The 21085-nt window shown below is 50.6% G+C and overlaps 1 protein-coding gene across 6 annotated transcripts in view; it reads right to left on the bottom strand.

Moving 5' to 3' along the window:
- Gas7 (growth arrest specific 7) overlaps positions 1-21085 on the bottom strand; it is a 232847-nt gene that overhangs the window by 18340 nt on the left and 193422 nt on the right. For all 6 annotated transcript variants that reach the window (XM_029483457.1, XM_021177612.2, XM_029483459.1 and 3 more), the window contains 4 exons: positions 16456-16509; positions 9300-9389; positions 7288-7403; positions 4082-4156 (listed from right to left, as the gene is read on the bottom strand). In XM_029483457.1, coding sequence (XP_029339317.1) covers positions 4082-4156; positions 7288-7403; positions 9300-9389; positions 16456-16509 — 335 coding nt within the window. The remainder of the gene's footprint in view (positions 1-4081; positions 4157-7287; positions 7404-9299; positions 9390-16455; positions 16510-21085) is intronic.

The following is a 21085-nucleotide window of genomic DNA, read 5'->3' as shown; positions in this document are numbered from 1 at the left end:
GGGAGGCAGAGGCAGGTGGATTTCTGAGTTCGAGGCCAGCCTGGTCTACAGAGTGAGTTCCAGGACAGCCAGGGCTATACAGATAAACCCTGTCTCGAAGAACATTAAAAAAAAAAAAAAANAACACTGACTGCTCTTCCTGAGGTCCTGAGTTCAATTTCCAGCAACCACATGGTGGCTTACAACCATCTGTAATGGGATCTGATGTACTCTTCTGGTGTGTCTGAAGACAGTTACAGTGCAGTCATATAAATAATAATAAATAATACTTAGAGGTGGGTCTCTTGAGGCCATAACAAAATGCTCGGATGCTCTGCACTGGTCATCTCTGCTTGCTGTTGGCATGTGGTGGCTTTTGCCACATGCTAGGGCAATGTATAGGCACTCTCTAGATGCTAGCCCTTGGTCTTGAACCTCCTAGCCTTCAGAACCATAAACAATTTCTTGTCTTTATAAATTATGCACTTAGAGCAGCACATAAGGGTCTCCGACTCAGAGCCACACAGATAGGGCAGGCTGGTGAGCCTCACGGGCATGCCTGTGTATTTCACTAGAGAACACAGCCTGGGACCTCCCATGTAGCAGGCAAATGTTCAACCATTGATCTCTGTCTCTGGTCCTTAGGCAGCTGTTAGGAGAACTGTGTGGAGACAGCATGGTAAAAAGGAATCTCTGACCATCACCTCATGCCATGCACACAGGGTCTCAATGCAGATCCTAGCTTCAACCTGACAGCCAATAAGCCACCCCCCTTGCAGGAGTGAGGTGGTGCTGCCATGGGAGCTGAGTGACACACAGAAGGTCCTGGACATACAGTTTGAAAAGGCCCTGGGAGGAGCCAAGCCTCTTCTTACAGGGCTGTAAGTCGGCTGCCAGCCGAGCACATGGGGTAACTGGCTAGGGCCAGGTATGGCATCTTGAGACTGTTATCTCAAGGATAGTGGGGGCTGGCCCATTTGCATCCTGGATAGTGACTTTGGTCCTACTAGCAGGGATAGCATGCCCCAGGTGGAGGGGGTGACTCTCCTTATTACCAGATGGCCTCAGTCCTATGCCTATGTCCTTGCTCCTCAGCATTCTAAGGCACTTCAAATGTACAGAACTACCTCATTTGACCCTGTAGGTCCAAATGAATATGTGTTCATTAAAAACAAACTTTAAATGTTTAGGGGAAAGCCGTTAGAAATCCTCATTCGAAGATGGCATCTAATGAGAAAGAGGCAAATGAGAACCTGTCTGGTGTATTCTATCTCCATGTATGGTCTGTGGCTCGACAGATCAAAATGCAGGCTTCTGTTAAAACTGCCAGCCAAGAATGACCCACATTTCATCATCACCCTGCACGTGAGAGGGCAAAAGGCAGAAGGCAGACCTTGAAGGCTGCTGATTCCCCAGCATGCACGGGCCTTGTGACAGCTGATCTGAACAGGGCATCTAAGTTGCCAGATAACTCAAGTGTACCCTATCTGTCCTGTGTTCTTTGAGCCCCAACATAGCCTTCAAGGTGCACCGGGCGAAACATCCAGAGCCATGTTGCAGATGCAGGATCTAGTGCTGTTATACTTTGTACCTGCTGGTAAAGGTTTGCCTGGGCGTGTACACGTGATGCACCTGAGCTTGTGTGGTTGAGTATGCCCATGCATTTGGGTCTGGCATGAGGAGCAGGCTGCTTATCTTAGGAGCATATGCTGTGTGCTGGCGGGACAAAATGTCCCTGGCAGGAGCCCAAGCCAAAGGGGTGGGAGCTGGAAGCCTCCAGAGCCATACTGTGATGCCAAGGACCCAAAGGAAGCTACATTCCCTGGTGGCAGGGCTACTTCCGTGTGCTTCCTGCCTTGTCTCAGGCTCAGAATGCAGTAGGAGAGGCCAGGAGACAGCTAACCATGTTCAGGTCTGAAGAGGGACACAGGCCCTGCTGGGTGTTCCTGCGGCTGATGGGGAGGAGGTGGCTTGGCTGCAGTCAGCACATGTGAAGCCCTAATCAGAACCATATTCAGTTGGCAAAAATCTCTGTCCCAGGATGACTCTAGCCACGAGGCAGATTAGAGCTGATTCGCTATCACACCTCTCTTACAACTACAACCCCTGTGGGCCACTCTTTAAGTTCACCCCAGCAGGGTGGGATGACAGAGGGGTCCTCTGAGGACTCTGTTGGTATTGACTTCCCAGGAGCCTTGACTGTTTTTCATTTGAGGTGAAAATCACATGTGATATATCATCCAGCTTAAGGTGAGCAACTTAAAAGTGTTTACAGCATCCACAGTGTAGTTGAGCCCAAACACCTTGTCACCCTGTCATAAATAAAAGTTTGTGATTTACCCCCCTCCCCTTTAGCTTTCTGATTCATATCTTACAACTCTGATCAAGGATGTGGGGGATGGAATAGTAGTTAAGATTGGAGGGCAGAGCTCTAATCCAATAGGATTATTGTCCCTGTATGGCCGCTCCTTTACGCCAGCCCAGGCAGAGGGGGAGAGGTGATTTTTGTCATCTGTGGCCCCAGGGAGAACCCATGTCAGGCACCGACCCTAACCATTAACTTTAGACTTCCAGTCTCTAGAACTAAGACAAAATAGAAGCTTTTTTTTTTTTTTCTCTGTTCTTTTTCTAGACAGGGATCTCACTGTGTAGCCCAGGCTGGCCTTTAACTCATGATCTTCCCACCTCTTCCCCCCCCCCCCGAGAGCTGGGATTACAGACAGATGTGTACCACCAGGCCCAGGCAAAGTCCTATAGTTTAAGCTACTCACCCTGTGGTACTTTGTTATAGCAGCTGCAGCAGACATACATACACTCAAAATGAAAAGATGCACCTATTAACTGCCACTCCTCATTTCCCTCTTTACCACCAACTCGTGGGCTTTGTCTCTATGGCTTTGCCTATTCTGGACATCTCAGAGGAATGGGATGATATACTCTGTGACCCACTGTGGATGGTTTCTCTTACTCAGCATCGCGTTTTTGAGGTTCCTCCATAGAGTGGAGGGTCTCGGTATTCCTTTCTATGGGTGAATGATACCCCGTTGTGCATCCATGGGTATCCATTGTGAGTATGCTACAGTTTCTGCAGCTGATCACCTCCTGATGGGATTTGGGTGGTTTCCACCTTGTAGTCTTTGTGACTCTGAGCATGCTTGTTTGAGTCCCTGGTTCTGATTCATTTGAGGATGGACCTAGGAGGGAGTGGGGATGTGTACTATTTCTTTGATTATCATAAGATGCTTTCCACAGTGGCTGTCATTTGAGATCATGGGGGGGGGGGGCTAGGATTCTGCAGACAGACAGCAGAGAAGGCATCTATCCCTAAAGGAGTTCTCCCACTGAATATTCTTGTGAGGCTGCGATGGTTCAAAGTGTCCCTAAGCCCCATCTGGGCTGTTACCATCCGAGAGGGAGATGAGGCCTGGACCGGGGCTCTCCAAAGCATTCTGAGAGGCTGGGTAGGTAATTCTCAGACACAGATTCCTCCAAACCTGATACCCAGAAGAAGGGAAACAGGCTGCTGTCTAGCAGCAGGGCACAGTGCAGAGGGTCTCTGCTGTGCTCCAGCACCTAGGAGGCCCTGGATCACTCAAAATTATGCAGAGTGGGTAAAGCTAGAGTGTGAACACCCAGACTTCAGGTCATGAGTGCTGCTTTGAGCCATAAACAGAAGAGCTTGGGGGGAGGGTTATTGGTTGTGAGAGAGTGTTACGATGTAGCTCAGACTAGCCTGAAATTTATAATCCCCCATTCCTCAGCCACCACAGAGCTGAGATTAGAAGCCAAAACCTCCTAGTTCTGGGTACCAGTCTTGACCCATGAGTCTGAATCCTGAGCCATGAAAACCCATCTTGAGCCACGGGTGTCCATCTTGTGGTTGGTCCCCTGTCTGAGCCTGGAGTGCCTACCTCAAGTACTGCGGGCCTCCCTTGGACTATGGATGACTAACAGGCACAGACCCCACAGTGAGCCAGGCCTACAGTAATCTCTCTCCATCCCAAGAAAGCATCTTTGCTGAGTAAGCAAGGATCCTTCCTCTGTGTCCCCTCATCCTCCTCTCTACCCTTTTCCCCCCAACTCCACTCTCCTCCCAACTCACCCTTCCTCCTGGGCAGCCAAGGAGTTCTGAGAGAGCTTAGCCAGGTTCTTTGCATATTCTTCTTCAATCTTTATCCTGCAAGAGAGAAAGCCCAGTCAGTGCCTCTCAGTGCTCCCGCTGACAAAGGAGGCACTAACAGTGACAGCTACTGGATAAAGGAATGGTTTGGACTCTGCATCCCGCTTCTCCAGGCTGTGGGGATAGCAGATGTTACCAGCACCACCTCTAGCACAAGGTTGGACGTGAGAGTCTTCCAGGAACAAGAAAAGCGTGTGACTGACTCTCAGGCAGGCCCAGCATGTCCCCAAACATTCCGTCCCTCAGTTCTAGGTTTCACGCACGCCCCCACCCACAGAAGCAAGAAGAGAACATCTTCCTCCACTTTCCCACCCACAATGCCTAAAGTTGCCAAGCATTGTTAAGGGTGCGAGTGTTTCCTTGGGAGCCAGGTAGTGTCCAGAGCAGCAGTCCCATTGGATTTCCCAGGAGGGGAAAACCCTCCACACACCTCCAAGGCAACTCTCTGGGGCACATTCTGTATGGCTAGGTACATCCGTGGTAAGTGGGCTGTCAGCAGCATGTTTACCTCCTAAGAGGATCTTGAGGCACATTGGGAGGCAGAGCTGGGCTATGACAACCAGAGGTGGTCTGAAGGCAGAGCCCTAGACAGCCCTAGACCTTCATTCAATAAACAGAGAAGTCCCATTTGCTTCCTACTCACTAGGGTGACTACACAGATCTGCTGAATGGTCTGCACTATGGCCTGGAGCCTGTCAGCAAGCTCCTGAGTTTCACACTGACCCATCTCCATCCTTTACCACTGTCTCTCTTCAGGTGCCTGCCTTTGCCTCTAGCCCCGGCTATGTGGATGGGTACCCCACACCTTCCTACTGTGGCCAAGATCTCCAGAAAGCAGATCTCATCATGTCACAAGGCCAAGAGTGCATGCCAGGAGAGGGAGGTGCACACACCATCTGCATCCTGAGCCTCTGCTGTGAACCAGCCTGTACCATCTCCACATCCCGCCCACTTCCCTCAGCCTAGCAACCCGCAAGGGCTGTGCTGGCCAGGTATTCTCCCAGCCCTGCAGCCTGGCTCTCCTGCCTCTGACAGCCTTCCCCTAGAGCGCCAAAGATGGGCCGAGAAAGGTTTCAAGGATTTGAGTTCCCTTCCCTGGATCCCAGAGATGATCACAGTGGCCCGTGATGGCAGAGACCATCATTTGCCAACGGGACACTGTTATGAGTGTAAACCATATGCATACTGAAGCTTCGGCTCCTATTGCTTTCTATTTGTCTGTTTTATGCTTCTGTTTTCTCACATCTGAACAAAGCAGCTTTCCAATTTCCTACTAGTTTAATGGGTCATAAAATAAAGATTTGATTATACAAATGGAAAATAGGCCTCCTAAGGAAAAACAGGCTTTAAAAATGCCAAAGCATTATTACCCGATTACTAGTGTTATAATGAAGAAATACTTTAAAAAAGATGTTTGCTGTTTGCAACCAATATTCCCAGAAAGTCTCAGAAATTCTTGTTGGAAAGTTGTGCATAAGTTTGTGAAAAAAATGTGTTTTGTGTGCATGCGTGTGTGTGTAGACAGATGTTTGGGTATGGGATGTGGATATGCAAGTATACAAGTGTGTACATGTGTGCTCATATATGCAGGTATGGAGGCACAGGCACATGAGTGTACAGGCACATGGGTGTGTAAGTGTAGGTACACAAGGGTGTGGTATGCAGAAACATACATGTGCAGGTGTGTGTGCATAGAGGCCCGTGAGTGTGCAGGTGCATGGACATGCAGCTGTCTGTGCATAGGGATGTCCAGTTGCTCGGTGTGCAGGTGTGAGGTGTGGGAACACTGGGATGTGTGAGTGTGCAGGTGTGATGAGGGCATGCAGATATCCAGAGATATAGGCACATGTGCCTGAGTGTGTAGACGTGCAGTCATACAGGTATGCAGATGTGGGGGTGTAGATGTAGGGGTGCAGATGTAAGGGTGTGTGGGTATCCAGGTGCTCAGATGTACAGTTGTGTAGGGATTTGATGCATGGCTGTGCAGGTACAAAGATATTTAGGTGCCAGTGTATGTGTGTGTTTGGGGGGGGAAGGAGGGAGGGAGGGAGGGAGGGGGAGAGAGAGAGAGAGAGAGAGAGAGAGAGAGAGAGAGAGAGAGAGAGAGAGAGAGAGAGAGAGAGGAGAGAATAGGTACATTTCTGTATGGGTGTGCATGGGTGTGCACGGGTGTGCAGGTGTGCAGTAATGATGAGACATGAACTTAGGCAGAGAGAAGGGGAGATGAAATGGGGACTTCTCTGCAGCTCTTTCTATTTTCCCTGAGCTGAAACTGTTGGATCTTCATCTACCACCAAGTTCTGCAGGCACAGGGCCATTAGAATCCCCAGAGGCAGGGATGGGGTGGGAGGATCATTCTCTCTCCCTTGGCCTGGGAAACAGTTTTAATTAAAAGAAGCCATGGAAGGCCAGGAATGGCGTACACTTTTAGTCTCAGCACTCAGGAGGCAGAGCAGGTCCATCTCTGAGTCTGGGGCCAGCCTGGTCTACAGGGTGAGGTCCAGGTCAGCCATGGGTACACAGTGAGACCTTGTCTCAAGTAAAAAAAAATAGACCTGGAAGGTTACATTCCTCTTCTTGATTGTGACAAGGGACAGTGACTCACATGAGGGTAAAGGAACAAAGTAGTGAGTCAGGAGCAGCGGGGAGGAGCGGACTGGGGTAAACAGGACACAGGTGCCATCCATGGGGCTACTCGGCTCCAGCCAACTGTGGCACAGGGGCTATGGAGGCACCAAGAGATGCCAGGCTTCCAGGATTTAATGTGACACACACACACACACACACACACTTGTTATATTTACATATTTATAGATTTACGTGTATGTATTTGTTATATATATTTGAGGTCTCATGCAGCTCAGACAAGCCATAAACCTGTTATACAACTGATAACGACCTTGAACTTCTCACCTCCTGCTCTCACCTCCCAAATGCTGGGATTATAGGCATGCAGCCCTGTACCTGCCTACCAATATTTCTGTAAATTTGTTCAAACCTTTAGAAACACTATCCGTCTCTAGACCACACGTTTGCTAGCCACATCTGTCCCAGGGCTGAGCATGGCAAGTCATCCTTCCCCTTGGGGTTCAGGGCCCAGGGTGGGTCCTCATGGGCCTTGAGCTCACCTTTCCCGGATGAACTCGGACATCTCCTTCTGCATCTGCTTGCCTTTCAGTTGCTTCTGCAGCAGCAGTTCAAAGCCAGCCACTGTGCCATTGCCTTGTGGGTCCTTCTTGTCCGCCTGAGAAGAAACAAAAGCCCAAGACATCAGTGGGCGGGCAGTATCTCTCAGATCCTTTCCAGATCAGCCCAGGGCACTGCTGCTGCTTGCAGAAACCCTGCTCACTGTGAAGGGCTTCATGAACCCTCTTCCCTGTTCTGAGCATGGTGAAACTCTCCCCTCAGCCACGCTGATCCATGCCTCCGGGCATGCCATGGACACCTCTCCTGACAGGGAGACCGCCATCACGCACACCCTACAGAGGCTTCCCAGTGGGCACTGAAGATGTGTCCACTTCATTCTCTTAATGCTCCTTCTTGATGGAAAAGCAAGGAAATCACCCAAAAGAGCAAGCCCAACCACACCTTTCTCTGGGATAAACAGGCTGAGCGACTCATTGGCTCAAAGGCAGACTAGCAAGAGCAGTGTGCTCCAATGACTCTACGAGTGAGAGGATGTTTCTATGAAGAGGAAAAGGCCTGGATGATCATGAGAGGAACTCCACTAAGAAGGGACGGACTAGTTGCTAGAGCTCAGAATAAGATGAGAACCCTCAAGTGAGCACGGTGGCATACGCCTATCATCCCAGCCCCATCCCAACATAACACCGAGCAAGCAAAAGACGGGCACAGGCTCTCAAATGTGGTTCCCCAAGATGCTACTGAGCAGTAGGCAGGCTTACATGCGCTTCCCAGCACTACAGTTACTCGTCTCCTCTCTAGGATATGTCTTGGTCCCTAGCGGCCCAGAGATGACTTCTGCAAACATGGCTGCCTCTGTCTTTCTCTGCTGCTGTCACCATTCATCCTGAGCAGCTCACTCACCCCTCACCCTCCATTCTTATCTTCGACACACTCAGAGAAGGTCATAACCAATTTTTCCTTCAAACTCCCTCAATACCTCCCTACTATAGAGAGATGCGACTTCCTTCAGGCCTACAAAATCTTCCTGTCTCCTTATGCCTGCATGCATGTCTCTCTCGCAGATCACCTCTCACGGCCCCCAAAACCTCTATTTTGTAAGATGGATTGGCAGGGGCAAGCAGGAACTTACATGTACTTTCTAATGGGTGCATGATTTAGGAGAAAAAGAAAGCACCTTTGCCTAGTATTTAGCAAATCTACAAGGAGGGCAGATAATTCTGTGCCATGGTGGATAGAGGTTTTTATTGATTGACGGTTCCTTGTGGTCTTCGTGAAAGTTCCTCGTAGAGATTTAGTAGTTTCCCAGAGATAGTCAAGGTTGCATGGCCCCTTCACCATGAGAACTGCGGAAGTCCGTTGTCCCTGCTGATTTCAAAACTGCAAGCTCTCAGTACTAGCGTTGGCATTTTTGAGGTGGGAGAGCGTATATGTACATTAAGGCAACATTTTAACGGTGGGAATATATACAGGACACAGATTGGCTGGGTCGTCATTCCTAAGTGTCTGTGCAGTTTACTGACATGAAGCCCGTTGAGACTGAGGTGGCGGATCCTGCCACCCATCACCTGCAGAAACTTCTCATTTTGCAAAGGGCAACTCTGTGCCCACTAAGCAATTCACAACAGCGTGAGAGTGTGGATGCCAAAAGAGGCAGTTTATATAACCCTGTCTGCACTCAACTTCCGGAACACGAGTTCAAGGCCGCTCACAGCAATGCCGAGAAGGCTTAGAGCTCAGACGTCTTTACTAAAAGCAATTCTAGTCTCCTGCCTCCATCCCAGCACTGAAGGGAATGACTGTCCATTTTCTTTGCATTCCACGTCACTGTCACTGTGAATAGGAACCACACAGATTCCCTGGGACTGCTGGAATGATCTAGAAAAGGAAAGTCCTGTCTGAGATGCCACACTCAACACCATACCTCGAGGCTTCACCGAGAAAGGCCCTTCCCACCCTTCTGGGCGCAGTGAAGGGCACCCGAGGCGGCACCTACCCAAAAGTAGTCACAATAGCTCCACTCGGTGGGCTTGAGCAGCTGTTGCTCAGGCATCGTGTCCGGGTGAGGGAATGTCACACAGTTGATCTGCAGGGGACAGAATTGGGAAAAGAATGCTGTCAGTGCAGGATCAACTTGCACAGAGCATAGAGGAGGCCTCCCCACAGACATTCTGGTGGGACGTACGCAGCAATCTTCCCATGATCCAGCAGTCAGTGACTACTTCAAGTAAGTGGCAACAGGCCCTCCTTCCCACCCATTCCAGGGGCTACAACGAGGGGAACCTCTCTTGTGTGAGCTTAGTAGGATCTATTGCAGTTGCGAATGCCTAGATCCTTTGACTGAGAGACTAGGTTGCAGATCTATCTGTCCATGTGTGCAGGGACATGGGTGCCTGATTTCCACCACACACTATCTATGGCAGTAAAAGGCTCGTCCAGAAGACTGGCACTTTCCAACAGGAGAGAAGTTTGTAACTAAGAATGAGATGAGTCAGGTGGTGGCTCCCAGCACCTGGGAGGCTGAGGAATTCAAGGCCACCCTGGGCTAGACAAAGAGACCCTGCATGATACACAAAAGACACCTGTAGAGGCTGCATGGAAGATACATGTATGTATATATGAGTGGAGGCAGACATCAGACTGTTTAGGGAAACACAGCACCTATTGGGAGGTGGAGGGAGGAGAAAGAGGATCAGGAAGCACAGGAAGAAGTATTGTTCCATCTAGCCAAGTTTGTGTTACTTCCAAGCTGTCCACGCCTTGTGGACATGGATTTGCTGCTGCTCTTGCTGCTGTGGCTTCAACTCCCTACCCCCTAGCCCAAAGCATCTCCCTTCAACCTCTCCTCACAGACCAGGCATCTGCCAATGCGCTGAAAGGAAGAGCCAAGGAGGAACTCCCAGGGGCTGGGGGATTGCTCTCAAGCTCTGACCTAGGAGGGACATGCAAACAGCCCGTACCCCTGGAACACAGAGTCTACAACCAGGGTGGGAGGGAAACAGCCTGTGCCGTGAGCAGGGTCTATGGGCTGTGGACATATATCTCATGGGCAGATTAAGATCCCTGTCCTGTGTCAGCAGACTCTGAGCTCAGGGTTTGTGTGTCAACCATCTTGAGTTTTGAGTGACAGCAATTAATTCAGGGTTAAAAACCAAAGGAGACAGACCCCCCCCCCCCAAACCCACCACCACCAACCAAGCAAAATCAAAACACTATGTACAACCAGCAGACTCCTATGTCAGCTGAATAGCACTTGGAGTCTCTGACTTAAGGGCAGGAGAACATCTGGCAGCGAACTGGTTAGTGAGATACTAGCTCAAGGGAATCAGGCAGAGAGTGATAGAGAAAGATCTGTCTTCCTCTGGTCTCCACATGCATTCAGGTATGTACATACAACTGTGCACACACAACCACATGTAAATGAATAACTAACTAATGGAAGCCATAGACTTAAGACGCTATTGCCCTTCAGTTTCTGGGGGTTAGAGGGGTGGGCAATGGTTTCAGGCCCCACGTGGATGGCAGAATTTATAGATGCCAAGGCTCTCTTATGTAAAAGGGCATAGTATTTGCATATTACAAATAGACACCCTCCGACCATCTCTAGATTTATAATACTTAATTTGGGCTCAGTAGTTGTCTACTGTATTGTTTAGGGACTGATAGCAAGCATAGCACAATCTAGTAAAGACACAATTTTCAGTGTGTAGTTGGTGGGGTCCCCAGCTAGCTGAATTCACAGGCGTGGACCTGGCATGTAGTGGGCACAGTACTCAAAGGCGGGCATGACTGATTTCTAAGGCACCTCATCACCTGTGAGGGGTTGTTAGGACAGATGGGTGGGTCCTAGCCCGAGTGTGTGGTCAGAGGCTCTGGGTGAGGCCTGGGTGACTACTGGTGAGAAGCAGCGCTCCCAAGCCAGGCTGCAGGGGAGGAATGATACCCAAGGAAGGTCTGCACCCACCTGTGGAAAACAGAATAATGAGCAACTCCCAGGTCTTGCTCCTTATGTCTCAGAGCCTTCTCAACAGATGCTTACAGCAGGGACGAGAAGGTTTGGGGGTCTAGAAAGTGAAGGCCCCTTGTATGGCCCTGGAAGAGTCGCGGGAAGACAGCCACAGGGCAGGAGTGAGGGTGGGAAGTGGGAGAAGCTGCCAACTCTTGATGCCCCTGTAACTCTCAGGATGCCCTGGTCAGGAGCTCTGGGGTATGGGTTATTGTCTCTGTCACTTCTGGTTTGTGTTAGTCCAAAGGGGCTTCCCAGAGACTTCGGAGCCCTTCTCCCCCTGGTGGTCATGTAGAGAAGTGCATAACACCGAGGAAGTCAAATCACAGAGTGTTTAAATTCAGGTCAGGCTGGCTGCAGAGAGAAATGTTTGCCAGATAGCCCCTCCATGGTATGTGCTACCCTGGGATTCCCTACTATGCCGTGTCTCCCAAGCACCCTGAACACATATGTCGGTGTTGCTACTTCTGATGGCGTTTTCACACTCCCTTCCTTTCTGACAGCCCGTCTATGAGGGCAGGTGGAGAGGCAGAGAGCATCCTTCCCCAGGGTTTTCCTAGCTTCTGCCACAGCAGGCAAACAGTGGAGATCCAACAAATCATTATAGCAATGACTGGGTCCTAGGTCTGAAGTGCAGCATCTGCTCTCAAGAGCCTGATAATTAAGGGATGATGGTCTTGGGATACAACTCTCATTAGGGTAGGCATTGGGATGCTGAGGCCACAGGAAGGGCTGGGGATGCTGAGACCACTCTTAGATGAAATAGTGCTTGAGGAGGCAGACAAGCTAGGAAGAGGTAGGAATGTCCCTGAAAGGAAAGGGGCCTGTGTGTGCATGTGCATGTTTATGAGCACATGTGTGTGTGTTTATGTGTGTGCAAATGCTAGTACTTGTGTGTGTGTGTGTGTGTGTGTGAGTGAGTGCATGTGTATTCACACATATGCATGCTGAGTTTGGCTCAGAAGCAAGAGGGGCCTTGTGGAAGCAGTTAAGTACAATGTGCTCTCTGCGTGAGTGCCCAGCCCCAAGTGGCAGAGACTGCACAGGATGACAGACCAGGATGGTGGCCCCAGGAGGGAACGCCTCAGGACTGCCCTCGACCCCACAAGTCAACAGTGGCAAGTCTGAGAGCGTGAGAAGCCAAGCCTGACTAAAGGTGTGTCCCCACACTGGGGAATGGGGGAGGGAAGATGAATGGATCTGGGGGGAGGGAGAGTCCGCAGCACTGGAGGGAACCTTGAGGGCAGTGAAATGAAGTCACCCCCAGGAAGCAATCAGGGCAGAAATGTCCATCTGTGATAATGGCACAGACATGCACAGGGCAGGGAACTGAGGCACAGAGGCTGACAGGCCAGTCACAAGTGGTCCAAGTCCTCATGCTGACTCTGCCCCTCTGTGACCTTCAGGCCTCATAGCCAGGCTCCTGTGTTGCCAAACCACAAGGCTCCATTAGCAGGACTGCGGTGCTCAGGCAGGAAGAGGAGGTGGGACTTTTCCTTCCCCATACCTCCGTGGGTAGATTCCTTCCCTTTCCTGGTGATTTCCAGGCAGCTTATAGGAATTCACAGCTGCACTCCTGGGGAAAGGTGTGTCTCCTCCGAAAGCCTTGGGAACAATGAGGGCCTCCGTCCCTCCTGGCCATACACAGCAGACAGCCCAGGGATCTGTTTTATGCTCAGCATGAGCTAATCATGCCCCAGGTGCTTACCATGGGTGAACTCACGGAATCCTCCTAACAGCCATGGAAGGCTGTTAGCACTGAAGCACAGAGAGGTTAAGTAACCTAACACAGACTGTTCAGCTCGTATGTAATAGTGGAGCTATGCCTTGAATCTAGACTAGGACTCTGGGTCTAGACTAGGATCCTAAGCCCTGTCCCACGTGACTTGTCCTATACCCTGGGGCAAAGTGTAGGTAGGCCCTACTCATGGCCAAGGCAGGGCTAAGCAGGAAGCAGAACAGGGGGGTTCCTGTCTCTCTGTGTATGTGTCTGTGTATGTATATGTGTGTGTGTGTGTGTGTGTGTATGTGTGTGTAGGTGGGTGGTATGGCCCCTCCCACCAACTCCTCTGGGGATCCTCAGCCTCACCCACAGCCACGTGGGAAAACATCCTACCCCGATAGCTGGGATGCTTCCTCTGCAGTGGATGCTCTGTTGAGACATTCTGCAGGATCATGAGGACTGCTCCCAGACACTCTTCGAGGCACAAAGGGAGCAACGGCAGCTGATGAGGCACCTAGCTAGGCCACCCACGTGTGACCCACCCATGGGGCCCCATGTGGGAAGCTGGGGCAGCGATGCCTGTGTCCCAGGCGAGGGCTCTTGTCAGTGTCTTTACAGCCTTCAGAGTTACATGGTTTGGGAACCCCGGCTGTAGCTAAGTACTCCGTGTGCCTTTCCCTGGCTTGGTAAAGTGAGAAGACAGGAGAGGCCCCCACATGGCTCTCCTCCAGCCACTTGCTCCTTCCCAGGATGCCATGCCTCCAGACCGGTTACGCTGGGCATCCAAATGGAGGGCCACAAGGTCCTCTAATTCCTCTGTCCTGTGCCTGGTGCTTTCCCTGTCATCGTTGCTCAAATCCCCTACAACCTGATGTGTCAAGTTTGTGCCGAGGGCAGTGAGCAGCCATTAGTGTCTGTCACTCTCAATCAGTCGGCTCCCAGCCCCCACCTGCCAGCCCAGAACTGCTGATGGCAGGGACGAGACCCAGGCATGGCTGCCAGCCCTGCTGCTGCTGCCAGCTTCTCTTCTAAACTAGCTTTGGGCCACTAAGCTTCAGATCCAGCCCAGTTCTTGCTCTCTGATCGAGAATATGCACCCAGGGCTGGCAGGGCCTGGCAAGGCTGCCTTCCAGATCAGATGGGAGGGAAATTGCTCACCACACACTCCCATATTCCCTGAAGTAGGGAAGCTGGTGTCTCAGCCTCCTAGGAATGGGGCCATCCCATCCTCTGAAGAAGTGCTGAGTTCTATAGGGTTTTAAACATGGAGCTATGGGCTTCGTATGGAGACAGAGTCCTGGGTGAGAGAACAGATGGTTCAGGTCACTGGCCTGAAGGGACATGGGGTAAGAGTATCCAAGGGGTGTATGTGTAAGCGTCCAGGTTGGCAGCAGGGAGGCTTGGATTCCAGTCCTGAATATTCTTTGTCACTTGCTGTGACTTATAGCCAGTCTCTCCTTGGCTCAGTTTCCCCCAGAAGTAGTGACAGGAAGGTACTTTTCTGTCCTTGTCCCAGAGAAAGCAACTGCTAATATGTCTCAGAGTCCTCACTTTAAACAGTGTCCCAGAAGCCATGACTAGCAGCTCTGTGCTGCAGACCATCCTAGAGATGCGCTGATATAGGCCAGAGGGAAGGACCAGGCAGGAGGGAACAAGGTGAGCCAGCTAATGAGAATCTCAGGGCCATACTCAGAAGCTCTGAGTGAAAGGACCCAGTAGGGGCCTGCCTCTGGTTGGGCTCCATCACTGTGTGTCTCTGAGACAACCAGCCAGCCCACTCCTTACTCCTGATTTTGTTTTTAGATCATGAAAATGTCTCTCTCTTATTTGTTTTTCTTCCTTTCTCCCCACCCTGAGATGCTGTCACCTTGCTTCAGCCTTTGGTAACAGTGTGAGAGATGGGGTCCAGGCCTCTAGAAGCCCAAACCTGGGGCCTAAGGCCTGCCAGATTCCTTGAGATTCTCTAGGAAGAGAGGTTGTGGTTGCAGCAGGCTAAGTTCCCTGACCCATTTTCCAGGAGACACAAGAAGGTCAAAATGGGCTGATGATCCGTGGGCCCTAAGTCAGCTCAGGAAGGGGGTACTGCCAGTGGGCAAGAGCTGAGGTTTCAACCTTGATGCTTCCTAGCTAGGTGAGCCTCAGCATAGTGCCCACTGGCCACTCTATTCCACTTTCCTCATGTGTGGACTGTGTAATGACCACACTGTTGCATACTGAGCACAAAGTGTGTGCTGGACTCTATTCTAGCTACTTTACAATTGTGGACCGATTCGTTCCAGACTCCACTTGCCCATACCTGAGGCCCTCACCATCTCTGCTCTGCAGACAGAAATGGACACCAGAAACCACTGGGGAACTTGCTCAAACTTTGCCTTAATTTTGTAAATGGCATAAGTGAGATTCTGGCTTTAGAGTCCAGGTGTCTAATCACTGCAGGGTTGATTCCATTAACCACAGCTCCCGCAGGAGGAGGCAAACAGAAACCCTGGGAGTAGTCCTGGTGTGTACGCAGTGGACACCAAGGTGGCAGCGGGCATTGTGGTTGCTCTTACTGCTTGTTTGGCTTTCTCCTCCCTGGGAAGCAGGATGGTCCACCAGGGCAAGCACAGCAACACATCCCGTCGGTTTTATCTTTGCAGAGGTAATCAGAGCAGCTCAGAACAGGGCGACAAGGAGCCCAAGACAGCATGTCCCCGTGTGCGTCTCCCCCACACTTGTGCCAAGCTAGCAAAACTGAATAGACTTCACTTCTCAAATCTCTACTGTTGGCTAAGAATCTGAACAGCTCCCTTCTTAGAGTAGAGGGATACTGTTGCCTGAGAATCTAAGCAACTCTTTCCTTAGAGTAGAGAGATGTCCTGGCCTCAGCGCATCAGAGGGTGTGAAGGGAGGAGTTGGGGACCCTACTCCAGCCCTACAGGGGTATCTGGCCAGAGCTGGGGGGCAAATCCCTGAGAGTTTAGGCAGGAGCTTCTCTCATCAGGGGCTCCCAGAAACGCTATTTGCAGGGAGCTTTCTCTTGCGTTTAACTTTGACATCTTCCAGAAGTTTCCCTGCAACAAAAGCAGCCCCGTGGTGGCTGTAATTTCCATGTCACATCTCTGCACACAGCACACTCCACCCCCTTCAACTTGCTCCCCCACAAGCACCTTCTCCTGCCCACCGCACAGAAACAGCTTCTCCCTGGTTACAGCCTTCTGCCCTCCTCCACCCCTTCACCAGAAGAGCGCAAGTGAAATGGGAAACTGACAGAGGGAGGGGATGGGGGCAACTTCAGCTAAAATCCAAGATTTGGCTGCAACTTCTCTGTTTCCCAGTGAGCATCGATTCTGGTTGGCGATCCACGTTGCCACGGCAACAACCCCAGCTGTGGCCCAAAGCCCCAGCCCTGGAGCCCTCCCCGCCCACAGTGAGCCCACTTACGGTGATGGTGTTTTCTTTGCTCTGTTTCCTGCCTGGCGATGAGGATCCCAGGTTCTGGGGAGAGAGGTGAGACCCATCATCAAAGCTGTTCTCCATGTTGGACATTTTTTTCCCCATCCCCGTTGTTCCCCAGGTGGGTGGAGGGATTGGTTAAGAACCCTGAGGTGGGGAAGTTCAGGGGTGTCAGCCTGTCGTTAACTCCTGAGTCACCATATTCTGGGTTGGGGCAGGCAACAGCATCTTAGAGCCCAAGCTGCTCCAGAGTGCTCAGGCTCCAAGCAAAGTGGAGGAAGGCTGAGCTCAGACTCCAGAGAGCCACAGCAAACCAGGTCTCCCTTCCTCTCCTTTCCAACTGGGATTTGGAGAGTTAACCCCTCCACTGCCCTCTGCTGGTAACCAGACCACGTTGCCTAAGCATGGGAGTGGAATGACAGGGGAGCAGAGAGTTAAGGCAGATTGTAGGCCACCCTCCCTGCCCCCCCCCCCACCAGGCACAGAGGACTCAGCACGTGACATCTCATTCTGAACACGCCCCCACCCCCCGAGTCCATAATGTCAGACGGTGAACGCGTGGAATGAACATGGGCTCTGCCCAGCCACCTTGGCAGTGTACCTGGAAGCCACAGTGACTTCCCATATGCACAGCATCCTTCTGGGTGCCTTTTATATACTGTCCCCATTGTCAGCAAGGAAACCAGAGTCCTAACTACACGTGCACCCCTAGGTGACCATCAGTGTCCCACAATTGTGTTGGTGGAGATGGCCAAGAACAGCCAGCTTTAAAAAAAAAAAAAAAGAGGCACATTTAATATGTGAGACTATTCAGTTCTGAGACTTTAGAAGTTGTGCTCAGGATTCAACTCCACAGCTCCCCAGACAGAACCCTGAGATGTCACTTGTCCTGGGTCTCACGAGGCCCTTGAACACAGCTCCCTTGAGGCACCCTGGATCACTACTCTGTGTGTTCTGGGGTTGGCATGGGTCCTAAGGTATGAAGGGCTTTACCATGGCGCCTCAGGGAAGCCAGATGATTTCACCCGTCCTCAAGTCACATGGTCTTGGACGCAGGCAAGGTGAACCCCTGGGGGTGGGCTGTTCTGACCTCAGCAAGCCAGGCCAAAAGGAGCGCATCCTAGACATGTACAGACTTCCTGCCCCGATCTGACCAATAAAGAGCCCGTTCGTAGAAAACTCCCATCCTTAGCTCTCTTGCTGAAAAGTAGTCTCGAGGAACATCCATTTCAGGGATGACTAACTTTGAGATGAAGGCCATGGAACTGACTTCTTGGAACCTCAGGTTTTCCATCTGTAAAATGGACTGTTCTCACACTGCTCCAGTCAGTCCCAGTCCTGAGCGGCTGGCTGGAGACTTCACTGGAGGCACACTGACCTGACCAGCTTTCAGTCACTTTATCCAGTCACCTGTGCTTGTAGCAACTCCTCTGACACCCTGACATGCTGTGGACTAGCCTCAAGCTCGGGACCAACAATATCTTCTATATGTATTTCTAATCCACCGCTGTATCCAGCTGGCCTGGCCTGTACCCTTCCAAGCTACCATTGCCCTTCAGGGACATTCACTAGAAGTACCCAGTACAGACGACAAGCAGAGGATGCACAACGAGAGCCCTGGGTGGCAGCTATCAAGAAGGAGCGGGAACAAGAGTCTCTCTGTGGTTCTTCCACACAGAGGCACCGACCAAGCCCATACCTGCCAAGAAAGGGGCATACCTGCCTCAGGGCTAGATTCTCTTCTTTGCAAGTCTCCCCGTCAGGGACCAACATTACATTGTTACTCTCCTTGTGTGCCTGCTGTAGCCCAGGATTGGTGGTGGGCAGGAAGGGGACCAATGGCCTTGGCCGGAGTCTATCTATGGCTGCTGTTGCTACTGTGGGTATAAAGGACCAGGAGGCAAGAAACCCTATAGGAGTCACCCTCTGCTGGGGGGTTGTTTGTTACTCTTCACCGATAGGAATGCAGAGGCCTAGAAACAGCTAATTCCAAAGACAGAGCGTCAGAGTCCTTTCTGTGCCAGCAGGTGCAAGAGAACTCAAATACTGATGGAAATATGACAAAAGGTCAAAGGAACTGGTCTAAGATGACCCTCATAGTCCTCATTCGGGGCCACTTGAGCTCAATAGTAATAATGACCACAAGGGAGTCACGCCACAGTGGGCAGAGGGAACACACCATTCCAGGAGGACACCCATGACACCCGTGACAATCTACACAGAGTTTACCACTTGGAAATCCCAGTGTCAAAGGGACTTAGGCAGTGATCCTCACTGATACCCAAGGCACAAAGTGGTTATTATGGTCAGGAGGCAGGACAGTCACAGTGTCACACTGGTGTCCCCTGGGCTACCCATCCATCAGAAAGGGGAACAAAAGAAATAAATCTGTAGTTATTACAGTGACCCAGGGCCTCCCCAACAGGGGGCAGACCTGTGAGTGTGTGCCTCCCTGGATATGCAACAGCCAGCAGCCAGGAGCCAGCTCACCCCATACAGAACGCCTGTCAAACAACAAGCCTAGGTCCAAGCATGAGAAAGCAAACAGACTAAGAATGTAGGTTGGCCTACAAGACAAGGAATGACCTGGAGTCTTCAAAACAAGCTAGAAGTCAGTGTGAGGGCAGGCAAAAGAAAAGCCATGGGGCATCAGCCTAGACAAAGAGACTGGAGCAGACAAGGCGACAAAAGCAACGGGCTCCTGGTATATAAGTCAGCAGTGGGAATCAAAGTTGAGCACACTCAACAGAGACATCAAAAACATCGGAGAGAAAGCAGTCAGCCAGTAAGAACCGCACACAGCTGACCTTCTTGTAGATAAAGCACTATTAAAAAAAAAGTCAGGAGTCAGAAAGTAGGCTAGTAGCAGCCCATGGCTTGGGAGGAGGCCTAGAGGGATGTGAATTCTCTACAATCCATTGTGATGCAAGATGCACACAAGGAGCACTCTAAAACAACCGAGAATGCTTGGTGAGCACCACCCCCACTTCCCTGTTCCCTCCCTCCGCCTCCCTCTCTTTGCTTCCTGGGGATTGGGTGCTGATCACTCCCCTTATAACCTACTGAGCTGTAGGCCCAGACTGTATTTCAAATGTTGGAACTGTATAATAATAAGTTGCATCTCAACACATGAGATGATGAGGTAGATAGACAGACAGACAGACAAAGGCAGAGAGAGAGAGAGAGAGAGAGAGAGAGAGAGAGAGAGAGAGTTAGGTGGATGGACAGACAATGATAGACAGGGCTAAAGAGGCAAATTAATCAACTTTTTCATATCAAAAACTTGAATGGCTCTTGAAAAGCAGGTATAAGCAGGCATTTGAGGGATCATTAAAGAATTAGAATATAGAATGCACATGATAGATAATATTATTGGACTTGTGTTTTTTTGGGGGTACTGTAGTGGTACTCTAATATCTTTTCCACTTGGTTTACAATTAGAAATACGTATATTTAGAGCATTAGTTCTCAACCTATGGTCTTAGGAGCTGAGACAGTGCTCAGTACCAAAGTTACAGTTATGAAGTAGCAACAAAAATAAATGCATGTTTGGGGGTTCCCAAGACCATTGGAAATATGTATCTTCCGAGGGTCACAACCCACAGATTGGGAACCACTGATTTAGACCCATAAGTCAGGAGTTTTGCTTTAGGTACAGGTGGGGATGTCGAGGCAGGATGAGACCATTCATGAGCCAACACTGGCCTAATGCCAGCGCTCACTGAAATGAGATGCTAGGTCTGTGGGTCCCTGTCACAGAAAGCCCTTGACTTTTGTAAGTTGACACATTCCTACAACAGACACGTTTACATTTTGCCCTTTGCATATAATTCTGGAGAATTTTTTTTTCCTTCTGGATCCAGAGCTCACAACATAGCCCAGGCTAGCCTTGGAGCAGAGACTCCGTGCTCCTCCTGATCTGTGTACTGTGTACCTAGTTCTCCTCCCGTTTGGCTAAACCTGCCACTCCCACATCCTGGCTGTATCCCAGCATCTCTGCTGCCACAAAGAACACACACTACTGGCTAAGCTGTGAGCCGCTCCATGACACGCAGGCGAGCAGCCCCTCTTCTAAGCGTCTTTTTAGCGCATCCCTCCCCAGGGATCTCCTGAATCCTAGAGGAATAGGAAAAACCCTCTTCAGTTCCCAGCGCTGTTGGCACAAACCCGGGCTCCTTGTGATGGGCCATGCAGACCCCTCCTGCCCCATCTTTTGCCCTCCCACACCTGCCAATTCAGTAAGTCACAGCATGACACACACTTGATGTCTGTGGGTTCTTGGAAAGCTTCACCCTCCATCTTGCCTCTAGGCATCTACATGCTGTGCCCTGGAAGACTGTTCACTAGCTCCCCCACCATCTTTTTGTTAACCAACCCTCTGTGTAGCCTCTTCCACTCTTCCAGCCTAGCATCTTTTCTTAAGAAGTCCATGACTGATGCTCTCAGCACTACTGGTTTGTCTTCTCATCATGCAGACTTTCTTCTTCTTCTTCTTCTTCTTCTTCTTCTTCTTCTTCTTCTTCTTCTTCTTCTTCTTCTTCTTCTTCTTCTTCTTCTTCTTCTCCTTCTCCTTCTCCTTCTCCTTCTCCTTCTCCTTCTCCTTCTCCTTCTCCTTCTC

The sequence above is a fragment of the Mus caroli genome, chromosome 11 (assembly GCF_900094665.2).
Source record: "Mus caroli chromosome 11, CAROLI_EIJ_v1.1, whole genome shotgun sequence".
In the NCBI taxonomy this organism is placed as follows: Eukaryota; Metazoa; Chordata; class Mammalia; order Rodentia; family Muridae; genus Mus; species Mus caroli.
The sequence above is the reverse complement of the archived record's forward strand: the minus strand, read 5'-3'. Positions and strand labels throughout refer to the sequence as shown.